This window comes from Thunnus maccoyii, chromosome 9 (assembly GCF_910596095.1).
Source record: "Thunnus maccoyii chromosome 9, fThuMac1.1, whole genome shotgun sequence".
Lineage (NCBI taxonomy): Eukaryota > Metazoa > Chordata > Actinopteri > Scombriformes > Scombridae > Thunnus > Thunnus maccoyii.
The window spans coordinates 33,080,463-33,108,184 of NC_056541.1; the positions used below are offsets into that span (position 1 = coordinate 33,080,463).

Sequence of the window (27,722 nt, forward strand, 5' to 3'; positions counted from 1 at the left end):
AAACTGCACTACACACGGGCGGGACCTTTACCCTCCTATGGGATTCTGTGGTTGGTAAGCCAATAATGGAGGCAGAGAGGCAGGTTTCCTCCGTGGCTCAATGAAGGCACCGTGTCCACCCGGGGGTTCAATTCCTGCTGCTGGTTGGTTAAAGTGCATCTTTGTTTATTTCTAACTTTATGCACCAGGGGAGGATTTACTGAATGTATGCTTTTTCAGCAATGCCCTACTGACTGACTAATCATTCACTTAAGCCTTGGTCACACTACACACACACACACACACACACACACACACACACACACACACACACACACACACACACACACACACACACACTACTTGTCATTCTCTCATTGGTCCAGACTGGGGATTGATTTAGACATGCTGCCTTTTTATACCATTTAAAATGACACTTTAAATGAAGTCATATCCTTCTCTAATACTGCTTCTATTACTGCATAACAGTCTGAATAAAAAGAAATGAAAGCTTCAGTGAGGTAACTATTTTGGGAGCTTATGTGCATGATTATCAGGGTATAAGCTACAATCATTTTATTATCAATCAATCTATCTGGTAGTTTTTCAATTGATCATTTCATCTATAAAATGTCAGGAAATACTGAAAAAAGCTCATCACAGAGTTCAAAGTGATGTCTACAAACTGCTTGCAAATTGTCAAATTCTAGAGGCTCAAACCATGTTTGTCCTTCTTCCTTGATGAATGACTTCAGCAATTTAATTCATTAATTCATTTTCTGTTGATCAACCAATCAAGTAATCACCTGATCATCTGACAGATGGGGCCTGTTGCAGCTGGAGCTTTTGCTTGGAAAATCTGGATCGTCTTCTAGAAAGAGTCATTTCTAGAAAGGCCGGTGGGTCAAGAATCAACACTTCCCCATCTACAGCACGTCCCCCAACAAAATGCTTAAAATCGCTTAAAAAAAGTCATCATGATAAAGAAAGAAAGGGAATGTGGGACCTGTTGACGGGTGTGGATGTGGTCACCACATGGGACATGATAGAGGAAACCTGACACTGTTGTCAGAGGTTGACCCAGTCACCCACCACTGGTTAAAAGGTGCAATGTTGTGACAATAAACAGGCCACAGTAGCATAATCTTTAATATTCAAATGAGCAGGATTAAGCTTTTGTGTGTGTATATAATTTAAAGGGGCAGCTCATCAGAGGCATGTGACTGAGCTAAGCCTCCCAGAGAGAGAGAAAGAGAAGGGGGGTTCATAGTGGGCTGCAGGGTTCATGTACTAAAGGTAATTAGAAGGAGGCTGGGGGGGTGGGGGGGCACATGGCATAAAGCCTCTCCCAGATAAAGAATGGTGAATAGAGGACTTCTAAAAGCCCAAAGACAGATTACCATTTAAATGGTGTGAGGTTTAAGTTTGCTGCCTGCAGAAGACTGCAGGGGCAGCCATACTGTACAGAGACAATGGGGCGTCACACAGTGAGCCCATCCTGGGATTAGAATTTAACTATTTTGGTGATTAACTCTATACGGCACAGAGGTTAAGTCGACTCCGAGAGGAGGCACTACCAGTCAGAGAAATATCCTCGCTGCTGTTGACTCCTTCCTAAGTCAGCTTTGCAGAGATGATGAACACTGTTCTAACATTAAAAAGAAAGAAGAATATAGCATATTACCTGTTTTAGTCTAAAATCTAAATATATTCAGTTTACTTGTACACAAGGCAAAGAAAAGCCTGACATTAGAGAACCTGGAGCTGAGAGATTTCACAGTGTTTTTCCTGAAAAAAATGGCTTGAACAACCAAGATTATTGGAAATGAATCAATTAATCAACTCAGCTCCATATAACATACAGGAACTAACAGTGTAATGTAAAGTAATGTGTGGATTTGCCTTTAAGGATTCATATAGATGTTGGTGAAAAGATTTCCTCTATTTAGAAAGGAAACATTTTGTGTTAAAAAATGTTACTGAAAATCTTACTTTCAATCCAAAAATGACTTAAAAGCTTCTGTCTTTGGCTTGTTAGCACCACACCATCTTTAACCTTTTAAAGGGGGGGGGGGGTCTGCAGTAAAACAAATGGACTGTTTATTTGTTAGTCCCTTACTTACAGTGGGGACATAAGAGTTTTCAAGGATTTATTACAGTATTGGACTGCCAGACTACTGTGAATGCAAGTAGTAGAGCATGCACATACAGTACATGTTCATATTCATGCAGCTTTTTGTGAAAGATCTACACGTAGTGATAGTGTCCCACGGGCAGTAAAGGGTTAAACGTAATGCTTATTGTCACACATGCGTACTGGTTACAAACTAGATACAGGTTTGTTGCGTCCTCTGTGTTCATCTGCAGCAGCTAGCTCTGTATGAACTTCAGACTGATACAGAGTATTCTCATGTGTGAGTTGAGGGGCAGTTCAGCACAGATTCAGCTAAAGTCTCAATAAAGAGCTTTCCGGCTGCTAAGCTCCAGAATAAAGCAGAGCGACACCTCCAAGAAGCCTGAGAAGAAAACTTCTCACCATCCTCCTCAATCAGCAAAAGTGCAATTTCAGCTGAAAACTACATGCTCTTACTGCAGTGGTCACCTCAACTCTTAGGGATGATTTTACTGTAAGTAGAGCTTAACATGAGGCCACATGAGAGACTCTGGCATCATAAACCATGTGGAAGATCAAATAAACGACAGTATGGATCCTCACCTCCTTAAGCCAGCCATTTGTCAGCCCATGTGCCCATTCAGAGAACACATTAAAACCATATATTTCACTGGCCACCCTATGTGAAACGCCTGACTTCCTTCAATGAGGAAAAAACACAATGGCTATTAGTTGCCTTCACTCGAGCTTATTTGTCAAATCTATCACCCTGTCTTTCAAGTGCATGGCCACCATATAAACAGGCTGATTCACACCTTCACACACTTGATCTCAGCGTGTCACGTCCTATGACTCCTCCTCCTGCTCCCTGTAGATGATAGTTAAATATTCATGACATTTACTGAGGGATTTCACTTGCTAAAGGTTCTGAGTTTAACATGCCTGCAGCATGTTTAACCCTGAGTCTCTGGACGTCTGGAGAAGTCACAGTAAAGAAAGAAAAACACTTGACCTTCCAAATTCCAAAGTATGAATTAAGTGAGGTCAGTTTACCCAAATTAAGAACAAACAAATGTTCTCATTCATCTCTAGTGGTAGCTTTTGAGATATTGGCCAGCCGTCAGATTCTGGCTGAGAATGTGAGTTGAGCTGCTGATTGTAAGGCCCTGATACACGGACAGCCTGCCTACGCGCTACTATACTAGTCCAGTCAAGTCAATTTTATTTATATAGCGCCGAATCACAACAGAAGTTATCTCAGGGCACTTTTCACATAGAGCAGGTCTAGACCGTACTCTTTAATTTGCAGAGACCCGACATTCCTTCATGAGCAGCACTTGGCAACAGCGGCAAGGAAAAACTCCCCTTTAACGGGAAGAAGCCTCGAGCAGAACCGGACTCTAGGTGGGCGGCCATCTGCCTCGACCGGTCGGGTTCATTTCGGTGTCTGTGGATGTGGACGTGTTCCACGCATACACACTTGAAAAACTGCTCACTGAATGAGCAAACAGCAGTTACACTTTCTTTGAAGAGGAGATGAAAAGAGAAAAAAAGGGAAATGTGAGTTGGTTGCTTAGAAGGATATTCAGTCATTTAGCCCAGGATAATCATATTTCAGTCTGTCTAGACCTGTTGATGTTAGACTAACATTAACTTAGCTGATATCAATACGCTCTCCTCAGGTAATGTTGCTACTATGGTTGGTGAGCAGCCCGCCCACATATTTCCAATGGCAAAAAAAAAGTGATTTGACAAACTAAATATTTAAGGTGGTTGTAAAACAGCATGCTTTTTCTATTAACCTATGTAATTTGAAAACCAGTCCACCTTAAACTGCAGCGAGTATCGGTCAACAATGTATGAAAAGCAGAGATGAGATGAGGTGGAGGTGACGATGGAGGACAGGGAGGGCGAGGCAGCACTGAGTTGCAGGTTATATGAGCTGTTTATCAAAACTCATGCTGAGCTGTCACATGATTTGTTAAATAGCTCAATCCATTAATCTCAAAGTGATCACTAATATCATCAGCATTGATTTAAAAGACAAAAAAGTATTTTCTTCTACATTTTTTTCATGAATTAAAAACATCAGGACATTATTATCAAATGAAATAATCAATGTAATGTCTGGAAATGCAATGACAAGACCGTTTAAAACAGCTTTTTCTTATGCATGCTTATTGTGGCAGAATCTAGTATGATGACCAACTTCATTATCCCCCCCCCCAGAATTTGGGTAAAATAGGGCATTGATTATGTCATGTCTTACCTAATGTAAAAATGAATGCTCCTTTTCCCTGATGACAGTATGTGGTGATGATTGGTGGTGAGGGAAAAAGGTCACATGATCATGTTTAAACAGAGCTCTAAGTTTGATTGTCCAACATCTATTACTTTAACTGATAGATAAAGATTCTAAAAGTTGGTTTGTTTTTAAAGGCGTTAAAGGGAAACTCCACCAGTTTTACACACAGAGATTTGTCAGCTCTGATGATGTCATCGGGGTTGTCTCGGCTTGGGCATGGAGACTGCAAACTTTTTTTTCCAACAAGTAAAAAAAAAAAAAGGTGTTTACTAGGCTGAGAAAAGATGCTATTGGTTGCATTATGGGAAATGTAGGATCTGGCATTTTTTGAGCTCGGCCCACACTAGGGACTAAAAGTCAGGATATCTTTGTCTCTACTGCATCGATTTTCATCTTTTTTTTCCTCACTGTTGTGAGAAGCTCAACTACAAAACACTAGAGATTCCCTTTAATGTGTTATTATTATTGTTATTAGATATTATTATTATACATAGTTTATTATACTTTGAAGTCTGTAAGCATGTAAGGTTGATTTAGCACAAATTTTGAAGGAGAGTGGAGCATTCTGCAATTTTGGTTCATTTTTTTAATTCACAGATTGCTGGTATTGTTGAAATAACTGACAAATGATAAATGAACATAAATTCTAATGTGTGAATTCATCACAGGGTCAAAAAAAAGGAGACATGATGATGAATCTTCCCTGATGAAGAGTTATAAAAGCACTGCTTCATCTTGAACTCCACCCTCTTTCTCTCTCTAGCTTGGGTGCAGGCACCCCCGTTGCTCTGTGTCACCCCACCACACACACACACACACACACACACACACACACACACACACACACACACACCCCACCCCCCCCCCGCCCATTAAAGGCTGCATTGTTTCCCAGGGGTCAGCCTGGGTTTCATTCCAAACTTTAACGCAAACCAGGAAATGCAAGTCGTGCATTTTAAGCCCCCGTCAATGGCAAAGACAAACAACACTCTTGTTTCCCACTGCTGCCAACATGTCCCAGCAAATGTTCACTGTAAGCCAGCTGACTGAGTGAGACGTACATCACTTGTCACGTGGAACTACATGGAAGGCTCTTTTCATCTGGCACGGAGGGAAAAGAGTTGTATGTATAAGAGCAGCATGATTTAATAATGATTTAAGGCTGAAAGTGTTGTCACAAAAGAAAAAAAAAAACTTCACACAGAAACGCTGCTGCAGCTCAACTTTTTCATGCTCTCATTTGTGAAAGTGCCTGCTTTAAAAGTGCCCAGGTTTCACCATCTCTTTTAGCCTCTGCGAGCTGCTTCACGCTGAGAACAGAGATGTATCATGGCCAAATCTCCCTATTGTCCACACCCTGCACACACAAAGGCTGGTGTATAGTGTAAAGTAGCCTTTTGAGTGGCTGACAGAGCAACAAGGCCTGCTGCTGAAGGGGTTTTCTCTTCAGGTTTTGTCTCAGGCTTTCCATCACAATCGTGCCCAGCTGAGAAAGGGAGCGGGGGTTGGTGGAATCTGCTGTACTTTTCCGCTGCTGGAACCCTCCCTCCCTCCTTCTCTGCCTTTCTTCTTCCCCTTTTTTTCCCCTCCTCATATCTCTTCTTCTCCTCTGAAACTTATCTCTCCTACCTGGGGGTGAAGGGGAGGGAGGGGAGTAGGCCCTCCCTCACTATGACTGGTATGTACATGCCATGGACACACATCTAACACATTCACAGAGGTTAAAGGCATCTAAAGACCCTCTGGGACTCAGATCCAGCATTCCTGGCAGCCCACATTGTGATGCTAATCTTTAAAGTTACGTGCATGCAGTTGCAGATTGGGCTCCTCCACGAGACAATGGCAACCTGTTGACATTGCTGTCTTGATAATATACACCAAGGCTTAGAGACTAAATCATTAGCATTGAATAATACCACTCCAAAGATAGGCTACATATTAATGTTATGCTAATGCCAACCACATGTGATGCTACTTTGTTAAGTAATGCGGGAAAAGGCCTTGACTGTAGGAGTCTGCTCCACTGTCACAGCTTTGTTTGCATCTGAAAAGCTAATTTAAATGTTTTTTTATTCAATGTAAATTTAAAATAAGAATTGATGTCTGTGTAAGCTTAAAACATATTGTTTGTCATGTGTTATTAACACTGGAGCACTTTGAGTTTCACTATGAATGAAAAGTGCAGAACACATATTATTTATAATAATATTTAGTTAGTATAATATTTATTTGTGTTCACAGGCCATATAATTCAGGGCATTTTAGTACCAATAACAACACATTTCTTCAATGAAAACATGCTTTTCTTAAAATCACTTTTTCTTATTTAACAAAAAAAAGTCCAAACTTCTCAAGTGTTGAATGTTGTTAAAAAAAGTGTCTGAAAATAGCAAAAATTTTGATTCAAATCAGAAACTATCTGATCAAAGAATATGTAAACAAGATTAAGAATATGATGATTTAATAATAGAAATAATTAGGGACAGCCAAATACCAAAATATTTGACAGTTTTGGTTGCCAGCAAAAGAGTATTTAAGTTGAAGTTTTAGGATTAAGCTACCGAAAAGTACATTTCAACAGGTTTTAGATCCATATGTTGCTTTTTTGCACAACATCTTTTGACACAGTTTGTTGTTTTCATTACAGAAAAAAGAGTTACAGAAGTTACCAAATAAATTAAATGGACATTAAATTATTTTCATGACTACAGTCTTTTCTTTTACAACTGTCAATTAAAAAAAGATTACACTGAATTTAGTCAAACAACAGCAAAGAAATTCCTGTTTATTCTGTAAATCTGTAAAATGTAAATGGTGTTTAGTGTGTTGAACCAGACCAACAATAGTGTTCTACTTGTGATAAATGTTATTTTTATTTATTCCATGCCATAACATTTGTTGTTCTTTTTTTCTACACTATCATTAAAAAAAACTGCATGGAAATGAAAGACAGCGGAAACTGGTTTTGGCCCTGAGCTCCAATTTAATGTCGGGCCCCAAACAGCCAACACACGCTGATATGAACCATGTGGTGAGTTTTACAACCCAGGCTTTCTGATACAAACTCATATTAGGGAGTGCTGTTAATGAATGCTGAGTCTCCCCCGTATTAACAGGAGAGGGGGATGGGGGGGGGGACTTCCCAGAGACCGCAGAGCCAGAAGGACAAACTCCTACTGATATTTCCCATGCATGAGCAGACCCTTCAATATACTGTAAAATATCTACATTCGATCATGTGGGAGTTTGTTCTGCAAGTTCCCATTTCTGGCATCTCCTTCCATAAGAATAAAGACAAAAAGTACATTTGGAATGCATCAGATAAGTTAAACCCTCTGTGTGTGTGTGTGTGTGTGTGTGTGTGTGTGTGTGTGTGTGTGTGTGTGTGTTTGTGCTGGGGGGAAGGGCGCAGGGTAGTTGAAATAAAACACCCTTGAAAGACAAAGATCTGCAACATGATGGACCTGATGGTTGGGTTTGACAAGGCCGGGGTTGAGGAGATGGATACATTTCAGTGAAATTAGGAAAAGGAGCGTGTGTGTGGCTGGAATGAGCAGCCTCTGTCATTGGCTATTTATAGGCGAGCATTACAGAGTCACAGGAGTCCCTGACCTCCCCCACTGTTACTATTGATCTTCACACAGCTTCTGTCCCCTGCATCGACATCCAACACATAAACAACCTCCCATGCGCCCTTCTCTCTCTCTCTCTCTCTCTCTGTGTTTACCTCTCCCGCTTTTTCTTCCACACACAGAACATGTGAATTCTCAAATACAGAATAACATGGAAAAGAAGGTCTTCTTGCAGATTTAAGGTGATGTAATGAGTTGTAGCAGTGTGAGGTTAACCCTCCCTCAGCTGGAGCACAACCAACATGGCTGCTGGCTGGGGGATTAACATGCTGGGGGGAGGGGACGAATACAGTAACATGGTTCCTCCACATGCTACACCAAAGTCCTTGAAGGAAAATATCAAATGAAGGACAGACTACCAGAAATGGGATTATTTCATTGTCTCAAAACTCCCTGAGCACCAATTTTGTGTCGAGGATTAGCAAGTTATGTCGAAAATGATGTGAGTGAACTGTACGATCAATAAAGACATTGAGATAAGCACATATCAAAGGACATGCAACCAGTGATGAGCAGCCCACTGCTTAGAAAGGATCACATTCCAAATTCCTGCAATACAAGAGGAGGGAGGGAGGAGGTGATCTGGTGGGTGGGTGGGTGGGTGCTCTGGGTGGAAAGTAGTGTGAAAATTGCCAAAAGAGGGTTATTTTATTCTAGCACTTAAAATAATTCACACAAACAGTCAAATGAAGCAACAAAAGAGCTAAAAGGTCTAAGAGCAATTTGGGGAGAGCAACATCAACAAAGTTCAAGGAAAGATCGGCCATTTAACAGTCACACATCTTTAAAAAGAGTCCTCTTTGTGTGAAACACAAAACATGAAAGGAGAGCAGAAGAAGAGGAAAATGGGAAAAAATTAACAATATGTAAAAGTATTCTCTGTGTTGGGCTGATGGTAATTGGTCAGCAGAGTGATCCTCAATCATATCAACACTACTGACTGTGTGCAAACCCACAGCCACATACCAAAGATCAATACATATGGAGGCACAGCACGCGATTCACCACTGAGCCGAGATAAATCATAACACACACATAAACAAAGCACTCGAAGGCATCGATTGCATAGACGGCTGTGAAAAGCTCAAATATCTCTGTGCTCATTAGCCTGGTCTGAAAACCCTGAATGATTCCCAGCATAAAGGGCTAATCCCATCAAATGTAGCGCAAACCTAAAAGCAAGTTTGTTAACTGCAAACTGCAAAGAGGATTCTTGAGAGCTGCACATATTTGAAAATAATTGTGCTTCTTTTTCAATAGTTTTTCTTTTAAAGTCATTTTAAGAACATTTGACATTTCTCAGAAAATCCTACAGCAGAGATTGGTTGGATATGAAGTCATGTTTGACAGATTAGCAACAGAACAATCAAACACGTTTCAAAGAAAACAAAACTGAAATTAGCCACATTAAACTAACTGGAAAAAGCATAAAAAAGAAAACGCGCAGTCGCCAAAAAGCAGTTAAATACATTCTCTACTTAATCACACACAAGCCTCCTCTCTCATTCACACATAATTACAGAGAGTTCAAGCATAGGCCCATTACAAGAAAGTAAAAGCCTGCTCCACTAGCCTCCCTTACCTTCCCATGTATCCATTTCATGCTTCTCCCAGTCTGCCTGGACCCCATTCAAGCATGGACTGGGCTAAAGAAAAGCCACTGGGCCTGGTCTCCTCATGGCTCTCTTTTCTTTCTCTCTGTTCTCTCTCCGAGCAACCTCTTTCCTCAACAGCCTGCCCCTCACTGACCACAGCCTGAGCAGAGTAACACCACTTGGTCACATGACTGCAGAGTTCAAGCCCCGGGGTCACGGCTTGGCTTGAGGTCCAATGACAGCTAGGGGTTATCTGAGTGGAACTGATAGTCCTATTTTCGCTGCCGTTCAAATTAGCCTCCCCACCCCTCAACTATGCCTCTGGCACTTGTGAGGAGGACCAAAGTGCACGTCCAAGCATAAACACAGGTTCAAGCTGACAAAACACACAGACATTAACTAATTAAAGCACTTAGTGCAACAATGAAGACGGTTCGAGCTAAAGTTTCACAGCTCACTTGGTTACGAACAGAGCTGAGGGCCGATAAGATGGAGACCAAGAGAAACACCGAGGTGAGACTTGTTGAAGGAAGCAGGTTCTGTAGATTCCCTGGGGGCCGGAAAACTCCCGCTACATGTGGCTCAACATGGACACTCCCAATGTTATGTTAACTGATGCTACAAATGACTAACAGTAATAGCAACTTAATCTTTTGAATCTGTAATTTGTTTGATTTCTTCATGGACTTAAATTAAGTTCATGTAACGCAGGGAATCAAACATTAAGAGGGATGTAAATAGATTTAGAGGCTATACTCATTTCAGAAATGATTTGACAATCAATCATTTAGTGGGTCAACTGAAAATGAATCAGGCAGCCTGGTGGCCTTGTGGTCTAAATGAATTGCAATGTCCCTCATTTGATTCTGGTTTTAGAATGATCTAAAACATAACTTTGGGTTCTGGATTGTTTGTCAAACAGAATAAACCATTTGAAGACATCACTAGTGCTTTTGAGAAAATAATCAAAGGTAAATAGTAAAAATAATGGTAATAGTGGAAATAAAGGTAATAGTGAAAATAATGTTATTCTACAGATGTTCAAAGTAATGCTTAGCATGAACCTCTTCATCTTAAACCTGCTGGTTGTGGCTACTGAATCTTTGGCAGGAAGTATCTAAAACTGTTTCTTACCAAAAGCTGACCTTAAACTTCTGATCAGATTCAAAATCTTCTCATTTGATCAGAATCTCGAATTACATCTAAATGTTGCCAGTTTCAGGCAAAAAAAAAGATCCTCAGTTTCTTGTGTTTAGACTTTTAATATGAGATCTTTGGCCTCTTTGTTAAATAAAAAAACAGGTCTAAGATAGGTATAGTGCCTGTACTCAGATTCAGGTATCACAAATCAAAAACACCTCTAACTATACTCAGTCCTACTAAACACAATTAATGGTCTAGAAAGCTTTCTTCAGTTTTGTACTTGCACCACTGACTTAAATGGCCAACCCACTGAAATTCACCTGGTAGGAATGCTAATTTCCCAACGTGTTCTCGTCAGTATGATTTAGCCAAACTGTATCTTGGTGGCACTGTGACCAGCCGTAAAGGTGTGAGAGCTACAGAGGTTTCTTACCATCTAGTGGGTTTTCTTCCTTCATCCCATCCAGTGGCCTGGCTAGGGGACCATAGTGAGAAGCATCCAGTGTTTCACCGGTGTGCCACACCCTAAACTCTACTGCCCGAGCTGATGCTGTGCACCAAGCGATCTCCTAACCTCACACTGTAGTGGACAAACCTGACCTGCTCATCCAGTCAGGCTCCCAGCCCACCCTCTTCACAGCTCCACCCTACTAATACCACTTGTACACTCTCACAGCAGCACCCCACCCTCCCCCAAGAGCCCAACCCGCCCCCCCCTCCACCCCCTCCACCCCCACCCCCATGTGAATGCTAATGACCTGGCCACACTAAGTCACATATAAGAAGCTTTTCACATTCAAATGCAACACAGAGAGATAGCTCATGAGAATGCGTACATGGAGAGAGAGAAAACTGAGATGCGTCGCTCAGCTCGGGAGGATTCTCAAAGAAAAAGGAAAACACAGCGGGGCTGTCACAGATTGATAAGCGAGTAGAAATATGAGGATGTGTGTAACCTGTTGGTGATCAAAGGCAGTCTCGCCGTCTCCCAGTTTACTTTACACTAATACCATAAGAGTGTGCTACCATATGTCACTGCGTCAAAGACATGGCTTAGGAAGGACCTGACCAAGGTGTTGTAATTGGATACGTCTTTACATGCAGATTTGAGCATTAATATTCTTTACAGTTCACAAGGGGTTAATGGCCAGGGAGTAGTAAACCCACCTAAACCTATTTGCAGATTTTCAAAGACTTTCTTCAAGCTTGACGTAAATATTTGCAACATAAATTCTAATGAAGGCGTCACAGTGGTGCAGTGGTTACAGCGAGAGGGTTCTGGGTTTGAACCCAGCGGCCGGCTGGGGCCCTTCTATGTGGAGTTTACATGTTCTCCCTGTGCCCATGCAGGTTAGGTTAACTGGTGACTCTCTCTATACTATATGTTAACCCTGTCCAGGGTGTACCCCACCTCTCACGCAATGCCAGCTGAGAAAGGCTCCAGCTTCCCCGTGACCGTCTAGAGGATAAGCGGTAAAGAAAATGGATGTATGGATGGATGGAATTCTCATAAGCCTCTTTCAAACATAGTTCCTGGTAAATTACTGGGATAACCTTTCAGGCACTGCTAGTGATTCTCACTATTCACACATGCAGCTTTATTCAGGAACATTTCTGTCTCGCGCCTTTTCACGCATGCCATGGCAACGCCGGAATAGATGGGGCGAGGGACAGTCCAACAGATGGTGGTCATGCAACACTCAGACATACGTCGCTTTGGATAAAAGCTAAATGAATTGTAACACTTACGGATGCCAACCGAGCTGCCTTATTCCTGGATCTGTCCAGTTTCCAGCCATTTTGAAAAAACACCCTTTACATGTTTGTCCCTGCAATGTAATGGTTTTCATTCACAACACAGCCGTACTGGCATTTTCCCAGACATGTTACTGGGTCTTGAGGTGGCAAACTGGCGGTACAGACTTCCCTGAATATCGATCCCTGCTCCGACTCACTCATGACCGATGCAGGAAATGTTCCTGAACATTTTAGGGATAGTATGAAAGGAGCTATAGTTTAAACAGCTTATTATTCCTGGTTTACAGAGACATTTCTCAAAGGTTATTCACAGAGAGGAAACCCAGCAGGAAAAACAATTTTCTTGACATTCAATTGAGCACAAAGGGAAAGAACAAGTGCTTTCTTTTACATAAACAACCTTCATTTTTCCTCCATACAAACAGTGTCAAAAGCAGGCTTTGCTGACGAATGGCATAACCTTGCTTGTTGATACTAATAGGAAATCAAACCTGAGTCGTGCGGGGCGAGGGAGGGGGGGGGGGGGGGGGGGGGGGGGGGCACCATATGTCACCCTTGACCTTAGCACCTTTCCTCCCATGTGTTGAAGATGAACAGCATAATCAGCTATGGTGCCTTTAACCTTGAAGTCAATTGAAGCCAGGACAGCGCAGAGACCGACTGGGCCCCAGGCTGGGGGCTCGCGACATGTAGGGTACAGTGCCGGTACATCCATCAAACACTTCCTCTACTTCATATCGGACAGCTTCTCTAAAATGACACCTTTTACTTGAATAAAAATATACTATATGTCACGATTTCTCTTGGAGTGCAGGCTTCCATTTCCTCAGGTCTTCACTATATTTTAGATGAACATGTATTTGAATAAGCAGACAGTAAAATTTAATTCAATACATGTTATTTAATCAGACTGCAATCAATCAAATTCATTTCTTGACTACAGATTCCTTTAAAGAGGAAGCAAATGTGTGTTGAAGAAGGATTTGTAATTAAGAGTTTTATACCATCATAAAAGTCACCATTTGAAAAAAAAATGACACCTACTTTTTTAGTAAAATTATAAAAATAGAAACATTACTAACAATCATGAACAGACATGAAAGAAGCTGAAAGACTTGCCAAACAGTATCTGCTGAGCGTTCTGTGCAGCTTTTAACTAAATGCTAATAAAATTCATATATTCAGCACATACAGTAAATGGACATTAATTGAATTTGCACTAGAGTCCAACTGATATATCTACATCAGAGTTGAGTATAAATCATCAGAACCTTTGTAGCACAGAACTGAAAACTGAAAAAGTTGGCATCAATTTTTTCCTCTCAGATAGTTTCTGATGTAACTTCAAACATTTCTCATTTTAGACTATTTGAATCATCAGTAACAAACAGGGCCTGGTAGAAATACATATTTTTGTCAAAGTAAGTATTCACATGTTTGACTGGTATTAAAAAACAAACCCCTGGAAGCATTTTGTTGGATTTCTCAGACATGAGAAGTTTATTTGAACTGAATATGTGATCTTAAAGCAGCCTCAGGCAACAAGCATACCTAGTACGATACGTTTGTCCCTGTGTTCTGGACTCACACGCACCAAAGCCCTTTTAAACAAGGCTAAGTTGTTAGCTGAAATGCTAATGTGATTAAATGTCAGCTCGAATGAGCTGTTTTGCGGCTTGTTTTCTGCATTTCCCTAAACATAGGAGTAACAAAGGGCATTTCTTTTGTTTGAGCTCCCCTCCCCCCCTCTACACACTGTCACATAGGCCAAACCTCTCCACTCTTCAGACAAAGAGCTTCAAGAAAAACAGGAATAGACCACATTGCTCTTGCTCTCCTCTAAATATGCATATACACAGTCTGATTCCCAGATGCGGGCCGCAGCATGAATCTGTTTCCTGAGTGTGAAAGAAGAACAATCAGTGTTTCATGTTAGAGAAGGATCAGAAGCTTTCCAAAGCACTTCCAGACCTTCACCATCCCTCTGCAGGAGAAAACACACTGTAGGTCCTGCTGCCTACTGAATATACTGTATATAACAGAGCCAGACGGAGGCAGGGATCCCTCAATGTGTTCAGATAACACTGACCTTTTATTCAAATTTAGGGAATCCACTGCTGATTTGAAAGAGCTTCTTCTCTTCTCTTTCAGCTCCAGAGTTCTCAGCTGAAACCTGCCTGAAGGGCAGCGAGACCACCTCAAAGAATCTCTCTTCATATGTACTCTGCTCACGGCCAATGTGTTCCTTTAGTAGATCAAACGGGAGATTGGGGTTTTTTTTTTTTGATAGATATTGATTGTAAATATCTTAAAAAGTACAATAGTCACAAGAAGACAATATTAGATCATTTGGGTTTTTATAGGAATATATTGTTGCTGATAAAAGAACAGAATCATTAACACTGAGATTCTTTTATTAGTTCTTTTTTTCTTTTTTATTTACTGAATTTGTTTAAAAGTTTTGATTTATAGTGATGTGAGGCTAAAAAAAAAAAAAAAAAAAGGACCGAAAAAGGTTTTTGCACTTGATCAGATGCAACCAGGAATCAAATCTGTCACTGAGTAATCTCCTGTCAATCAACTGATCGATTCATTCAGTGGTCCCCAACCTGGGGCTCAGGACCCCAAAATAAATGTGAATAATCACAAGATCAACTAAAAGATAATAAAAATTCAATTTTTCTGACATTTGTCAAATTGTTTTGCTTATTTGTGAAATACTGGATACTTTTCCCTCTTTAGGCCTTTGAAAATCCTTTAGAATAAAAAAAATAACTGTTCACCTATGACGGGGGCACAAGCCAAAAAGGTTGGGAATGAATTGATTGATTATTTTGATGTTTAATCCTACTAAATACATTTTGCTCTAATGTCTGTCCTACAAGTGCCAGAGGATGTGAGTCGCGGCCGTACGGGAGCTGACCTCAGCATTTGACGTCGTGTCCACTCCTGCAGATTGGATTTACAATGATCCACGTTACATTCCCCGGATGCATTTGCTTTTCGGAGCCCTGATGACCAGCAGATCAATGGTGCTGTTCTCTCCCTGAACTTCCAAAGGGCAAATAAAACTGAGGTGACCTGGCCACCATCTTGAAGTTAATGACCTCTAAAAACAGCCACTCACACGAGCCGTCCTCAACAGCCGTTCATCATGCTTTTAATTGCACCGACAGGGAAGAGTTATCAATAAATTCTACTATTCTGTTCCCAAGTGTTTCCCATCTACGTCTCTGTTATGTAAATGTTGTGTAACGGTAACATAAAGGAAAGATTACATCTGGTACATGAGCGGGAGCGCTGTGACAGTGTGTGCTTCATATATAGCAAAAGATGTAAAAAGATCAACTGGTGATCGACTGGAGGAAAATTCATACGTTTGATGATTATGATCTCTAGTAGCATCTTTTTTTCTAGGATTTCAAAGTGGATTTCCTGAAGTTTATCCATAACACATCATGGAGAAACCATCTTTGTAAAGGGTAGCTTCTGCTGACCTTGTCTGTGCATTCTGACTTTGAGATGAAGGAATATGAATTTTGATGTAAAATGCCTCCTTCAGGCACAAAAGGGGTCAAGTATTAAGCATTGAAATGAATGAGGGGGCAGTGCTGATGTATTTATTTTGGACAGGCTAGTGGTTTCCCCCTGCTTCCAGACTTTATGCTAAGCTACGCTAATCACCTCTTGGCTGTAGCTTCATATATAGTGTAGAGACAAGAGAACAGCATCAACACAAGAAAGCAAAAAGGTGTGGTGCCATCTCAACAACACAATAATGCCGGACTTGTTTTATTTGATACTGTACTTAAATAGTACTGAGTATATGTGGGGATTTTGGGGTCCCTAGGGGTCTGTGGTTCCAGGGCTGGTCCTCAGACTTGTGGCTGGATATTCATACAGTAAGCAGGAGGCATGAATGCAAGTTGAAGATTGAGGGAGACGGATGGTGTGATGATTATTGTGGTTTTCTGTGGTTTTTCTTTAATGTGATGCTGCTGTCGTCTTTCTGTTAATGTGACAGCATTCAACGCAGACTTGTGCTGCGGCTTTTAAAATGAAAAAGAGACTTGTGGGATGATTCAATCATGAGTGGGACATGTAAAAAAGATATTCAGGTAATGAAGGGTTACTATCACTAAGGCCTTGTTTGGATATGTGTGACTTTAATAATGGGTCTGCAATGCAGATGTTAAAGGAAAACATCCCCCATCACATCCACTCTCACATCTCACCAGCCTGTGATGTTCACTGCACTCCAGTTATTCTGGGATGAAGTGTTATAATCTACTTTTTTTTTTTAATACCCACTCTCCCTCAACCTGCCTCATCCACTACCTCTTCAGCGACTCATCTCCCAGAATTCCTTTCACCCCTTACTAAAAAACCCCATGTCTTCTTGCTGCATTGTGGCTCTCATACAATGGATTTTTTTTTCTCTGTATGATTGTTGACTGTAAGTACAAAATAGCGGCTCTGGATAAAAAAACTCTTGGATTGTGAGGGACGAAACCCTGACGATGACTGTTGGTGTGTTCGAGCTCTCAAGCATTTCATGATATCAAACTCTATTGTAGCGACAGAAAATATCTCAACAACAGGGTGTCATTTTGACCAGTTATTGACAATAAGAAGAAAAAAAAACGCTGCAGGTTGGATCTGCGTCATAGTCGCTCACTCCGTTGTCTTTAATGTTCCTGCCGTCTTATTTCTCTGCCTGGTTTTTTAGATGGTTTTATTAGCAGCATGCAGTGACCTCTGACCTTTATGCTTTACTGTTGGATGCTTGTTATGTTTTCAGTCGATGAGATTAAGCATGATTTATTACCGCTTATCTATTTTATTTATTTTCTTTGATCTATTTTACTGTTTTTGATTCATTTTAATTAATATTCTATTATTCTATTGTGCATTAGTCTCAAATTGTCTTACTGTTTACATTTGTACTGTCTGATTATCAGTCATCTGTAAAGCACTATGAAATAAAAAAGTTGTATTGATTGATATGAATATATGAATTATTTGATTCATTGTTTTGTATGACACAAGCACATTGAAAGTCCTTCCAGCGAGGGCTTCAAGGATTTTCTCCTGATTGAATACAAAACAGAAACTAAGAAATGAACTTGCGCAACGTTCCTGGAATCGATCTGTCCTGAGTCAGATTCTGAGGCGGTGAGAACAGGGAGCCGTGTCAGCATAAGAGAGAGGTTAAAGGTGAAACTGCCTTTTTCACAAGACTAGGGAGGAAGAGGAGGGAGTTTCCCTGTCGCACCGGTTTTCACAATGAGTTTCAGGCACTTCTCAACACTGACTTACTGTCTCAGATCTACAGTAAGCAATGTGCTGAATAATTCATTTTAGCTGAAATCTTGTAAGAATAAAAGTCAGAAATGCTGAACAAGAAGATTTAAGTTCTTTCATTTTCTACAATTATGCTAATCTAAATGTACATTATTACAAAATACATAAAATAGAAATAGGTGGAAGTATAGTAACAAAAAGAGGGACTTTGACACTAAAAAGACTGTAACGTTGAAAGATATCTACTTGATTTGACTCATTTGGACGCTGAAGCTTCATATTAGCTTTAGATAAACTTTGAAATACATTTTTGCACAGAAGGAGGACTGTGGATTTTGTCCTCCATCACTTCCATTGTAAGGTCATTATGAAGGGATCTTCTGATGGTCAGTATGAACAGGAGGAATGATTACAGCAAGAAACACAGGTTCATTTGGGCTTCTGACTGTTTTTTTGAGACAGACTCGAAAAACAGTGAACCTGTCCTTTAAATAAACTACAAAACTAGCTTTCAATCATTCCATTGATCCTGTCATGCCTCCCTGTCATACATGCAGCATCAGAAGGTGGTGGTGCTGTCTGAGGGCCGATGGCGGCGCCCTTCTTCCCCACCAGAGGGCGGTCTCGTACAAACCTGGAGCCCCTGTGAGCTTTCTGTCAGCAGACAAAGAGCAAGATAAGTCAGCAGCATGAGCTGACTTGTTCGCTCACAAATACCAACAGGCTGATCAAAGTAGAGCAGTGTGTGACCTGTGAGGCAGCAGAGCAGGCATTATAATCTATAGATGTGGGCCAGCAGCTTTAATGATGGAGGGTGCTGAGGCGGGCGGCTCTGACTTCTAATCGTCTTATCTGCTGCCAAACAACCAACACCACCTTTGATGTTGTTTGCTTTCTGTTAACAGAAGTGGTTTCTCCTCCAGTGGTGACTTACTATTCTGGAGCAAAACTATAGATTTTCACCCAGCTCTCAAAAAGCAAAGTATGGGTTTCGTTACAAAACCTAATAAATTCATTTCAGAGACAGTAAATGTTCGCCTACTGATACACAAGACTGTATTTTGTAAGACAAGTCTAGTTCCTAGCTGGATATTTTTTAAGACAAGCTGTACAATTATTCAAAAGCCAGTTGAAACTCCTCACACAGATCAAACAAATGCAGACAAGCCCAAACAAAAAGCTCTACAATCAGGTTTTAGGTTTACAGAGGAGACCCCACCCCAAAGCCCATGTGCCCAACTGACATGAAGCCTCCACACACAGCAGCTGATGGAGGATTTTCCCCCCGTTTCTCATTTTAATTGAAAGACAACAGTTATTTATAAGTGATATTTATAACCCTTGAGCCAAAATAATAATAATAATAATAGTTTTATACAAGAAACATTCCTTGCTGTTAAGGCTTATAAGGCAAATAAAAAAAAATGACAATGCAAAAGTAAATGGAAAATATGACATGAAATAAAAAATGTTTCTCTTGTTTTAAGGCTACAAGACATTTTGCACCGAGTGTGTTTATAAATGTGCACATTCTCATACTTTCCATGTCTCTATGTGTAATATATTTGACAGATCTGAAGACTAACCCCGCAATCAGACATAAATCTCACATCTCCGAGTGCATTTTAACAGAGGACGAGACAATGAGACGCAGCATCTCTGCGTCTTTCTGCCATGTCGGTAATGACAGGTTAGGTTGGCAGCAGGGTGTCTGCTACGCCTCCTTCAAAAAGAAACTGCCGCTGAAGACCGAACGGGACTGGAGCCTGTCAAATTACAGTGGGATCCCACCTCACTTCCCACTCCTTCTTCCCTCCATCTGTCTGCCGTCTATCTCTTCACTGCCACTCCTGCTTTTGCTATGTTTTGTCTATCTTGTCAGTGTTTAAGCAGTACAACTCATTTGAAGGATCCTGAGACATGCAAAAACGGGGGAATTTTTCTCACATCAGCGTGGCCGGCCGTGCCCTCGCTCTCCCAAAATCTTGGAGAAACGTTGGACAGAAATGTGTTGTGCGGTGCTTTGAGAGCATTTCTGGAATTCCCTCAAAGGCAGATTTTCAAAATGGCAGCCGTGAGCGAACGTGTCCCACAGTGCGAGCGCACAGGGGAGTCTGGATGTGCTGCACTCTGATAAGTATTTGATAGAATATCTAAGACTGAGAGATTGCCAACCTTCAGCTCCTGCTTTGAGGTCCGGACTTCATCTGCGTATTTCGAGAAAACGTTTGAATATTTGGACTTTTAATATGTCACGCTGATAAAAAGCGATGGCTCTCAGAGGCCATTTTCTACAGCGGGTAACAATAGAGGTCCCTACAGTATCGCCTCTTTAGCCCTTCCCCTCCCATATCCCTCATCCCTGCTTTGTCCATATCTAGCTCATCCCCTATTTCTCTCTCATCCAACACCCCCCCTCATATTCTCCCACCCCCACCCCCATCCCACTCTATCTCTTAACACCCCCCCCTCCCCCACCCCCCTTCTCTCTCTCCTCCTTTTCTGTCCAGCCCTCCTCTTCTTGCTCCAAAACTGTCAGATGGCATTAGCTCCTTTCACGCTCATGGCCTGTAGGAATAACAGCCGTGAACCTCGCCGAACAGCGCCATTCTCCTGCTCCAGTTGGCTCTCCACTCAGCACAGGCTGTTGCGCAAATACCAATGTTATTCACGTTGTGCCCCTTCACTTACACAACATGCCCCACTAAAGGGCAAAGTTAGGCAGACGCAAATCTCAGCGGAGAAGGTCATGGCGCTGACTAAAGATGCGCGTGTATTGTATAACACGGTCATGCTCGCTCATAATTATCAGCTCGTCCCCCTGACTCAAGGATCGACCCACAGCTTTGCTAAGATCTGGCTCACGTGGATCAAAAACGGATCCACTTCTTATCTACTTATAGAGCCACAGGCCTGAAAATTTGTTAAATATATCGTGCTCAGCTTATTTCCCATGAAGTTTCAGCTGCAGGGCAAGTTGTGGTTGGTATTAAAAGCCCACTGTGACCAATAAGCTGTAAAATGTGCAGAAGTTTTTATTGTGCGGAGAAACAGGGTAAAATGATTCCGATATGGCATGCACACATGTAACAGATGCTTCATGCAGACTGCTGCTTTTCAAGCCAAAGCCTGTCCAGTAGCTAATGTATTCCTCTCTGAAGAGATTTCAGTATCTTTCAGAAGCTTGTATTTTCCACATCAACATATGTAACATAATCACAAACAGACGTATCTGAATGTTAATGGTGTACATGGCTACTGACGATGGGTAGGAGACCACAAGTTAAGAGAGCCAGAATGAGCCAGGCCAGGCTAGCATCCCTCAGGGTAACAAACCCAACACCTGAAACTAATAGAACCCAGTTGGAAAGGAGATTTCTATTTGTAGCTGTTGTCACTGTGTCCTGACTGATTATCTTTAAATTTCATCTAATAGTTTTGGGGGTTTGAAGCCTGTAACACAATGTTTACTTTGATTTTGTTTGAAGGTTAGCTTGCTTTTCACTTAGCATTTTACAGACCCTTATAAACCAGACTAAACACATGTAAGAAAGGTGTATAAAAAATGTGGTCGGAGCAGAAACATCTTTAATTAATAGACAAAATATTTACAATGCAGTAATTGATTAATACACTGCAATATCACCCGCTAGTGTGAAGGGGCGTTTGCACGTGTGAGGACGGAGTAAAACTGCATTCTGCAGTACATTCTTGAGGGGGTGATGTAAACTATGGGCGATGCAATTATCAGTTTGACAAGTAAGCACAGATAGATTAATATAAATATGAGAAGAGTGTAATTTCTCATCACTCCGTACTCGACAAGCCCAGCGTGGAAGGAAGGCTTAGAGGCTAATAATCAAAGCAGATTAGCCCGAGCTCTGATAGATGCTACGCAAGCCTGCTAATCATCCGAGTGATAACCATGAATCATCCAATCACAGTCAGAAATGAGCAGTGTTTCAAATTACGATTTTGATGGAATGATCTCGGTATCAGCGACCCATCAAAGTGCCTCTCTTTGACTTCCATTTGCCTCCTCTAGCCCATGTCGCAGTAATTCCTCCGTGTTAATACAGTATGTGTAAGTTGGTGCATATTAAGTGCGGTGAGGAAGGATGGGCGGAAACACTGCAGCTTCAGAGCACCGGTGTGACTGTGATCTCCGGCCTGCCTGCCTGCCCTGTGATTTAGCCTCGAAATGACAGACTTGCCCCTCATTGGGCTACGGGTGGAGAGCTAATGACATGCTGCGTGGGCTAACGTAACTATTAGCCCACTCTGAGCAGCAGGAACTGACAGGAACACAATTCTGTCATTACGCCCTGAGGAGACCTCTAATCAGGGAGGCAGGGACACTAGGAGAGGCCAGTCGCACTGGTTTCGGTGCGGAGACAAAGAGGTAACGGACTGACTCTGTCATACCTCAACCTTTAGGGAAGGCCTACAGCCTGATGTGCAGGTTTCCTTATCATGACGTGATCAGAAATTATACCGGAAACCATTTCAAAGGATTCAAAGGACTTAAATTAGTACACATTGTTGTTTTACTTGCCAGACAGTAATAGAAAGATTCAAGAATCTTTGACCTAGTTGCTGCCACTTGCAAATGAAATGTAATAAGAATGGCAAGATATATTTTTTTAATATATTTTTTGATTTGTCTGCCTGCAATTGATTTGTGCACAAGAGATTTAAAATGAATAAAATCCTGTCAGTATATTCTAGGGCTGCAACCATCGATTCATCTGCTGAATGTTTTTAATTGATAAATTGATTAAAGCAAGACTATGGAACTTTTATAACCTTTGTTTAATCAGGAAATCTCACTGAGAGAGAACACAAGCACAACCAGACAACAAAAGGACAACACATAGTTCAAATCATAATCAACTAAACATATCCTTAATCAATTCAATATACTCAATTCATATGTTGTGTAACTGACTGACTTTATGACCAAAAATGAACTGAAATTGAATCCTAAATTATTACATATTTGACACTTGTGGCCACAGCGACCACTGTTCAGTTAAAGTCTCACTTTAATTTGTTTGGTCTATAAAACATCAGAAAGGAGTCAAAAAACAGCAAAGCCTCAGATGTTGAGAATGTGGAACAATTAAATGACTTCATCAGTTACCAAAATATTTGCAGATGAATTTTCTTTCGATCAACTACTTGATTAATGGTTTCAGCTCCAGTAAATACCAGTCCAACTAAACATCACCGTGGATTTCCTTTTTGCTAATAGTGAATTGTTTTAGTGATACTGAATACGGCAATGTAAGCGTGTAAGCGTGTAAGCTGCCTTGCCTTCCACTGCACCCCAGATGTTATATAGTCTGTTTCTTAAAACATACTACACATGATCTTCATGTTTTATGGTCTTGGATTGCCAACATCTGTGGATTTTTCCTGTAATTACCACTCAGATAGTGACAAGAAATTCTTTTTCAGTTAGCTCGTATTTATGGCAAATCCTAACATGTGAACGCGACATTAAAGCTGCAAATTTAAAAGCCTTCATGAGCTAGTATATAGTGAATCACTATGGAGAGGCTAATAGAGAGTATGAAGAGAAATCCATTCAAACACTGTCACGTTACTTTGAAGTTTGTACTAAAGAGCTATACATTCAGTGCCATATAAACAGCACACATACATAATCTTTCCCCACTCCCTGAAACACAGTATATACTTTATACTAGCATCAATATAATTTCACCACATACCTGACACTGTGTGAAATGTTCTAAAGCAGTAAACCCCACTCATCTTACACTTCAAGTGGATTAAAGCAAACACTGAGAACTATTAGGAAACCGCACTTCGGCAGGTTTGCCCGAGAACATTCCTCCCTGCAGTAGGTGGAACACACGAGTATGACAAGCCTCCGTCTTGCAGCCCACAGCCTATATCACTGTGTTAATCATACATTATAATCAGTGCAGGCACATACCTACCTGTCTGGGTGCTGAATTGTGACGCTGTAGAAAGTGTTCGAGAAATGACTTGGACTAGTCATCTGTTTCACACCAGATCTCTCCGCTCTGGTGGATGAGCTGTGATGTGTAATGTTCCTTTATTTAAAAACTCTTTTTTTTTTAGCATTGTCCAAAATCATCCAATTTTTAGAGCTCTATTTTCAAAACTCTGCCTCCATGATATTTTTGGATATTTGATACAACCTCTGATTGAAATATTTGGTATCTCAGGCAAGAACGGCCACATAATTCAAACCAAATATATAGTTACAACCTTAGTAACACTATGTTCATTTTACTGAACTGGAAAAACCACCAACCCCCCAGTCACACTCTGTGGTTGAGGGAAGTGATGCAGCACCTTAAATTAAAGGAGCTCAGATGCTTAGTGGCTCCCCTGAAATGTTCAAGAATATATGGCAGACTTCTCTTAATTATGCCATAATGCCTCCACTAGTTCACTGATTTAGACACTGGGATGATAATCTTTATCATTAGTTGTTCAGGTTATCTCTGAAGCAACTACGTGTCTTTTTTGATGGTTTTGTTTTGCTGTTGTCATCTTTGTATCTTCTGTTTTTGTTCAGCATTTGTATGTTCAAAAACCTAATAACAAACTTAAAAAAAAAAAAAAAATCACACTATAACATAATAATTCAGGTGCTCATATTCACACTTCAGAAAGTGAGAAAATGACAGAAGTCAAGGCTGACAAGTGAGAGAAATCTGCAGCGAGTATGTTCGGTAGTAAACCAGTCTGCCAACAAACATGAAAACTCCAGCGAGCAGGTGGGTGAGTCAGCAGTCTGAACCAAGCTAATGTCACAAAGTGTCCTGAAGACCAGCTAAGCTAGGAGCACGATCTGGTAAATGTGTCACTGGGCAGATAATGATGCCGAAGGTGGAACAGAGCGTGAACTACATGGTTTAGATAACTTTCTTAGACAAACATTGTTCAGGATGCAAACAGGGTTTGTCACCATGCCTGTTTTTATCTATTAACTTAAAATGAAGAAAATACTGAAACTGAAAGCAATTTACTAGGAACGTACTAGCAGTTGTCACAAAAGTAGTAGAAAAATATCACAGCATTTTCAGTATATATCAAGGATTTAGTTGCTCTGAGTATTCCACTTACCTAGGTTACTTTCATTGATTGCATCTGTGGAAACATAAAACAAAACCCTTGTCAATACACATGATCAATAGAGATGGAATGTCAGGACATATTTAAGGAGTGAGGCTCTAGCCTTGCTCACCGCTAATGTTATGTCTATGTGCTATGTTGGGACACTTGGTCTGACATGCTGAGGCCTGTACAGCTGGAGAGAACAAGTATGCACGCTGAACTCAGTGCAGTGTTGCACTATGGTGCAAGCAAATCACTGTCAGGTAGGTGGCTCCAGTAACCAGAGTACATTTATCAGATATCAACTATCCTATTATTTGTTCTTATGCTAGCAGACTTATCTGGAAAAAGAGCATTCCATTATTACAAATATTATTTGGTCAAGATTAGTATAGTCACCGAATTCTCAATTTACAGTAACTGGGTCATCTGTGCTGAAAGTTTCTTTACAATACATGTCATTAAAAATGCTTTATCTTTGCTGTTATAGTTCCAAAAACTACAAGTTGATATTTAAAGGATCAGTTAACCCAGTTTATAAAAAACACATTGTCTCACTTACCTCTAGTGGTATCTACTAGTGCACATAATATTGGTTTTATCTGTCCAGGTTTTGAGATATGTACGTCTCTCTGAGATTTCTGCCACCAACCCAATATAATGAAGTTAAGTGGAATTTCATATGAGCTGCTCAGAGCACTGAAAAATTACATCTACATGGTGATATTCTGTATTTTTCTACCAATGGCAAACTGATCTGCTAGTATTGTGAGTGTGTTTCTGCCATAAAAATTCATTGTTGTCCAAAAACTAAAGTACGTCAAAAATACGTCAGTGAGCCACGCTGTCGCACTGAGTGATGTGTTCTTTCATTACCACGAACAAGGAGAGTCCGACACATACATCCCACATACACCGTCCTGGTGCCGTGAATATTCACTAGCACACCAAGTCTGCAGCTGAAAATAGTCCCCAACGGATTCACTACTTAAGTTGAGTAACGTTTGCTAAGAACTACAGTGCCCAGCTGCTTTATGAAATTTTAAAGTATATATGTGCCACCAGTTTTTAAAGATTTACGTCTTCAGTAGGCTTCTTCTCTTCAATGGGCTCCAGGCTGAGTGCCACAAACGGGCTGCAAGTCAGAAAGAATTGAGCAATGGACTAATGCCTTGTTGGTTTTTCATGAGATTTGCTGACAGTCAGAAAAATATAGAAAACCACCAGAGTGATTCTTTAACAAATTCAACAGCAATATCTTCTTCCAGGAACAAAGTCATTGTTCGCCTGGGTAATTCTGGGCAGTAACATATGTATCTCATTATCTGGACACATAAAATAAATATATCTGCATGAATAGATACCACTAGATGTGAGTTAGAAAATATCTGTAACGTGTAATTTGGATAAATCAGCCCTTTAAAAGTATCAATCATGATAGGGTGACCTCTTATAATGAGCACAATAGGGACAATAGCTGTACCCACACCTCAGAAATATCATCGTGCAATGCCTGTTAAACCATTATTCATTATATAAAAAATAAGTCATGTCAAATATAGCATCAAGGCATGTGTGAATATTTAACACTGGTTAATAGATGTCTTAAAAACTGCACATAACAACCCCGGTTGACTTATCAGATTAATCTAAAGGCTGCACAACCCCTGCCCTCCTCATCAGCAGCTTAGCGAAATGCTCCTGACATCCTCACACCGAGCGCCGAGAGCGAGGCAGCCTTACGAGGCAGAAATGGTGACATCACCCGAACAACAGCTAAACAAAATAGGCCACAGCTGTTTGGTTCTTTAGGCTACAAATTAGACTCAATATGTCACACAGCATCAAATCACAGGGAGGACTGCAGAAATAAGCACCGTTGGACTGAGCTGCCGCTATCTCTTCCTGCTTGCTTACTTTCTCTGTTCTGTTGTCAGAAATACAGATACAGGGCTCATGCTAATTTGTGCTAGATGAGAAATGAGCAACGGAGGGTGTATTGAGGGGAATGGATGAATTATGGAGGGATTTAAATAATAAATGGGCCCTCTTCAACCAGACGAGAGAGTCTTGAAAGAGGGGGGTACTCAGGGAGGTAGTGGGACACTTTGTGGAAGCCATAGACTCTCTAAAGAGATCTGGGGCATATGAATTATACCTTACTGGGTCCATTATCGCTTATCAAAGCATCAAATGAATTATTCTGCGGGGGCCCTTGCGAATGTGCATACAGCGCCGCTATAGTTCCACTTCAACAAGAAAACAGAAGGATGGAGCAATGTTTCCATATGCACACATATGGAGCAGAGATGGAAGCACCTGGGAGGAATCAGTTAGCTGTCAGCATGGAGACATTAAGCCTTCATATATAAAACAGTTCATGAAGCCTTTAATGATGCAGACGCTATATTTACGCCACACGAGTGAGGAAACACAAAACATCATTCTTACATTTATCCTCTCAGATAAGCATGAAGCAATCCTTGAAGGGTTTGGGCAAGCCAATCCGGAGACAGATGAAGCAAAAGGAGAAGAGAAATGGGGGAAAGGGTGGGGGATCAGTAGTGAAAAGGGAGCGCCCCCCCCCCCCCAATAAGTGTTGTTTCTCAGACCTCCACTTATAGACTGTAGTCTAAAAATACCCCAACCAGGCTCAGTGGGAAGGCTTCCCCCAAAACCAGCTCAATATTTCACCAGCAGCATGTGGGGAGCACCAGACAGTCTCACAGTCTTCACTTCCTGCAACGCAATGCAGAACATAGAAAGTCTCTTAAAAA

General features: G+C 41.0%; 1 protein-coding gene across 4 annotated transcripts in view; it reads right to left on the reverse strand.

Annotated features, from left to right (window-relative positions):
• The window catches only part of LOC121903591 (nuclear receptor subfamily 6 group A member 1-A-like), an 88,599-nt gene that overhangs the window by 11,666 nt on the left and 49,211 nt on the right, over positions 1-27,722 (reverse strand). For 2 of the 4 annotated variants that reach the window (XM_042420747.1, XM_042420745.1), the window contains one exon: positions 24,955-24,978. The exons of the other annotated variants lie outside the window; for them this stretch is intronic. In XM_042420747.1, coding sequence (XP_042276681.1) covers positions 24,955-24,978 — 24 coding nt within the window. The remainder of the gene's footprint in view (positions 1-24,954; positions 24,979-27,722) is intronic. 4 annotated transcript variants of the gene reach the window in all.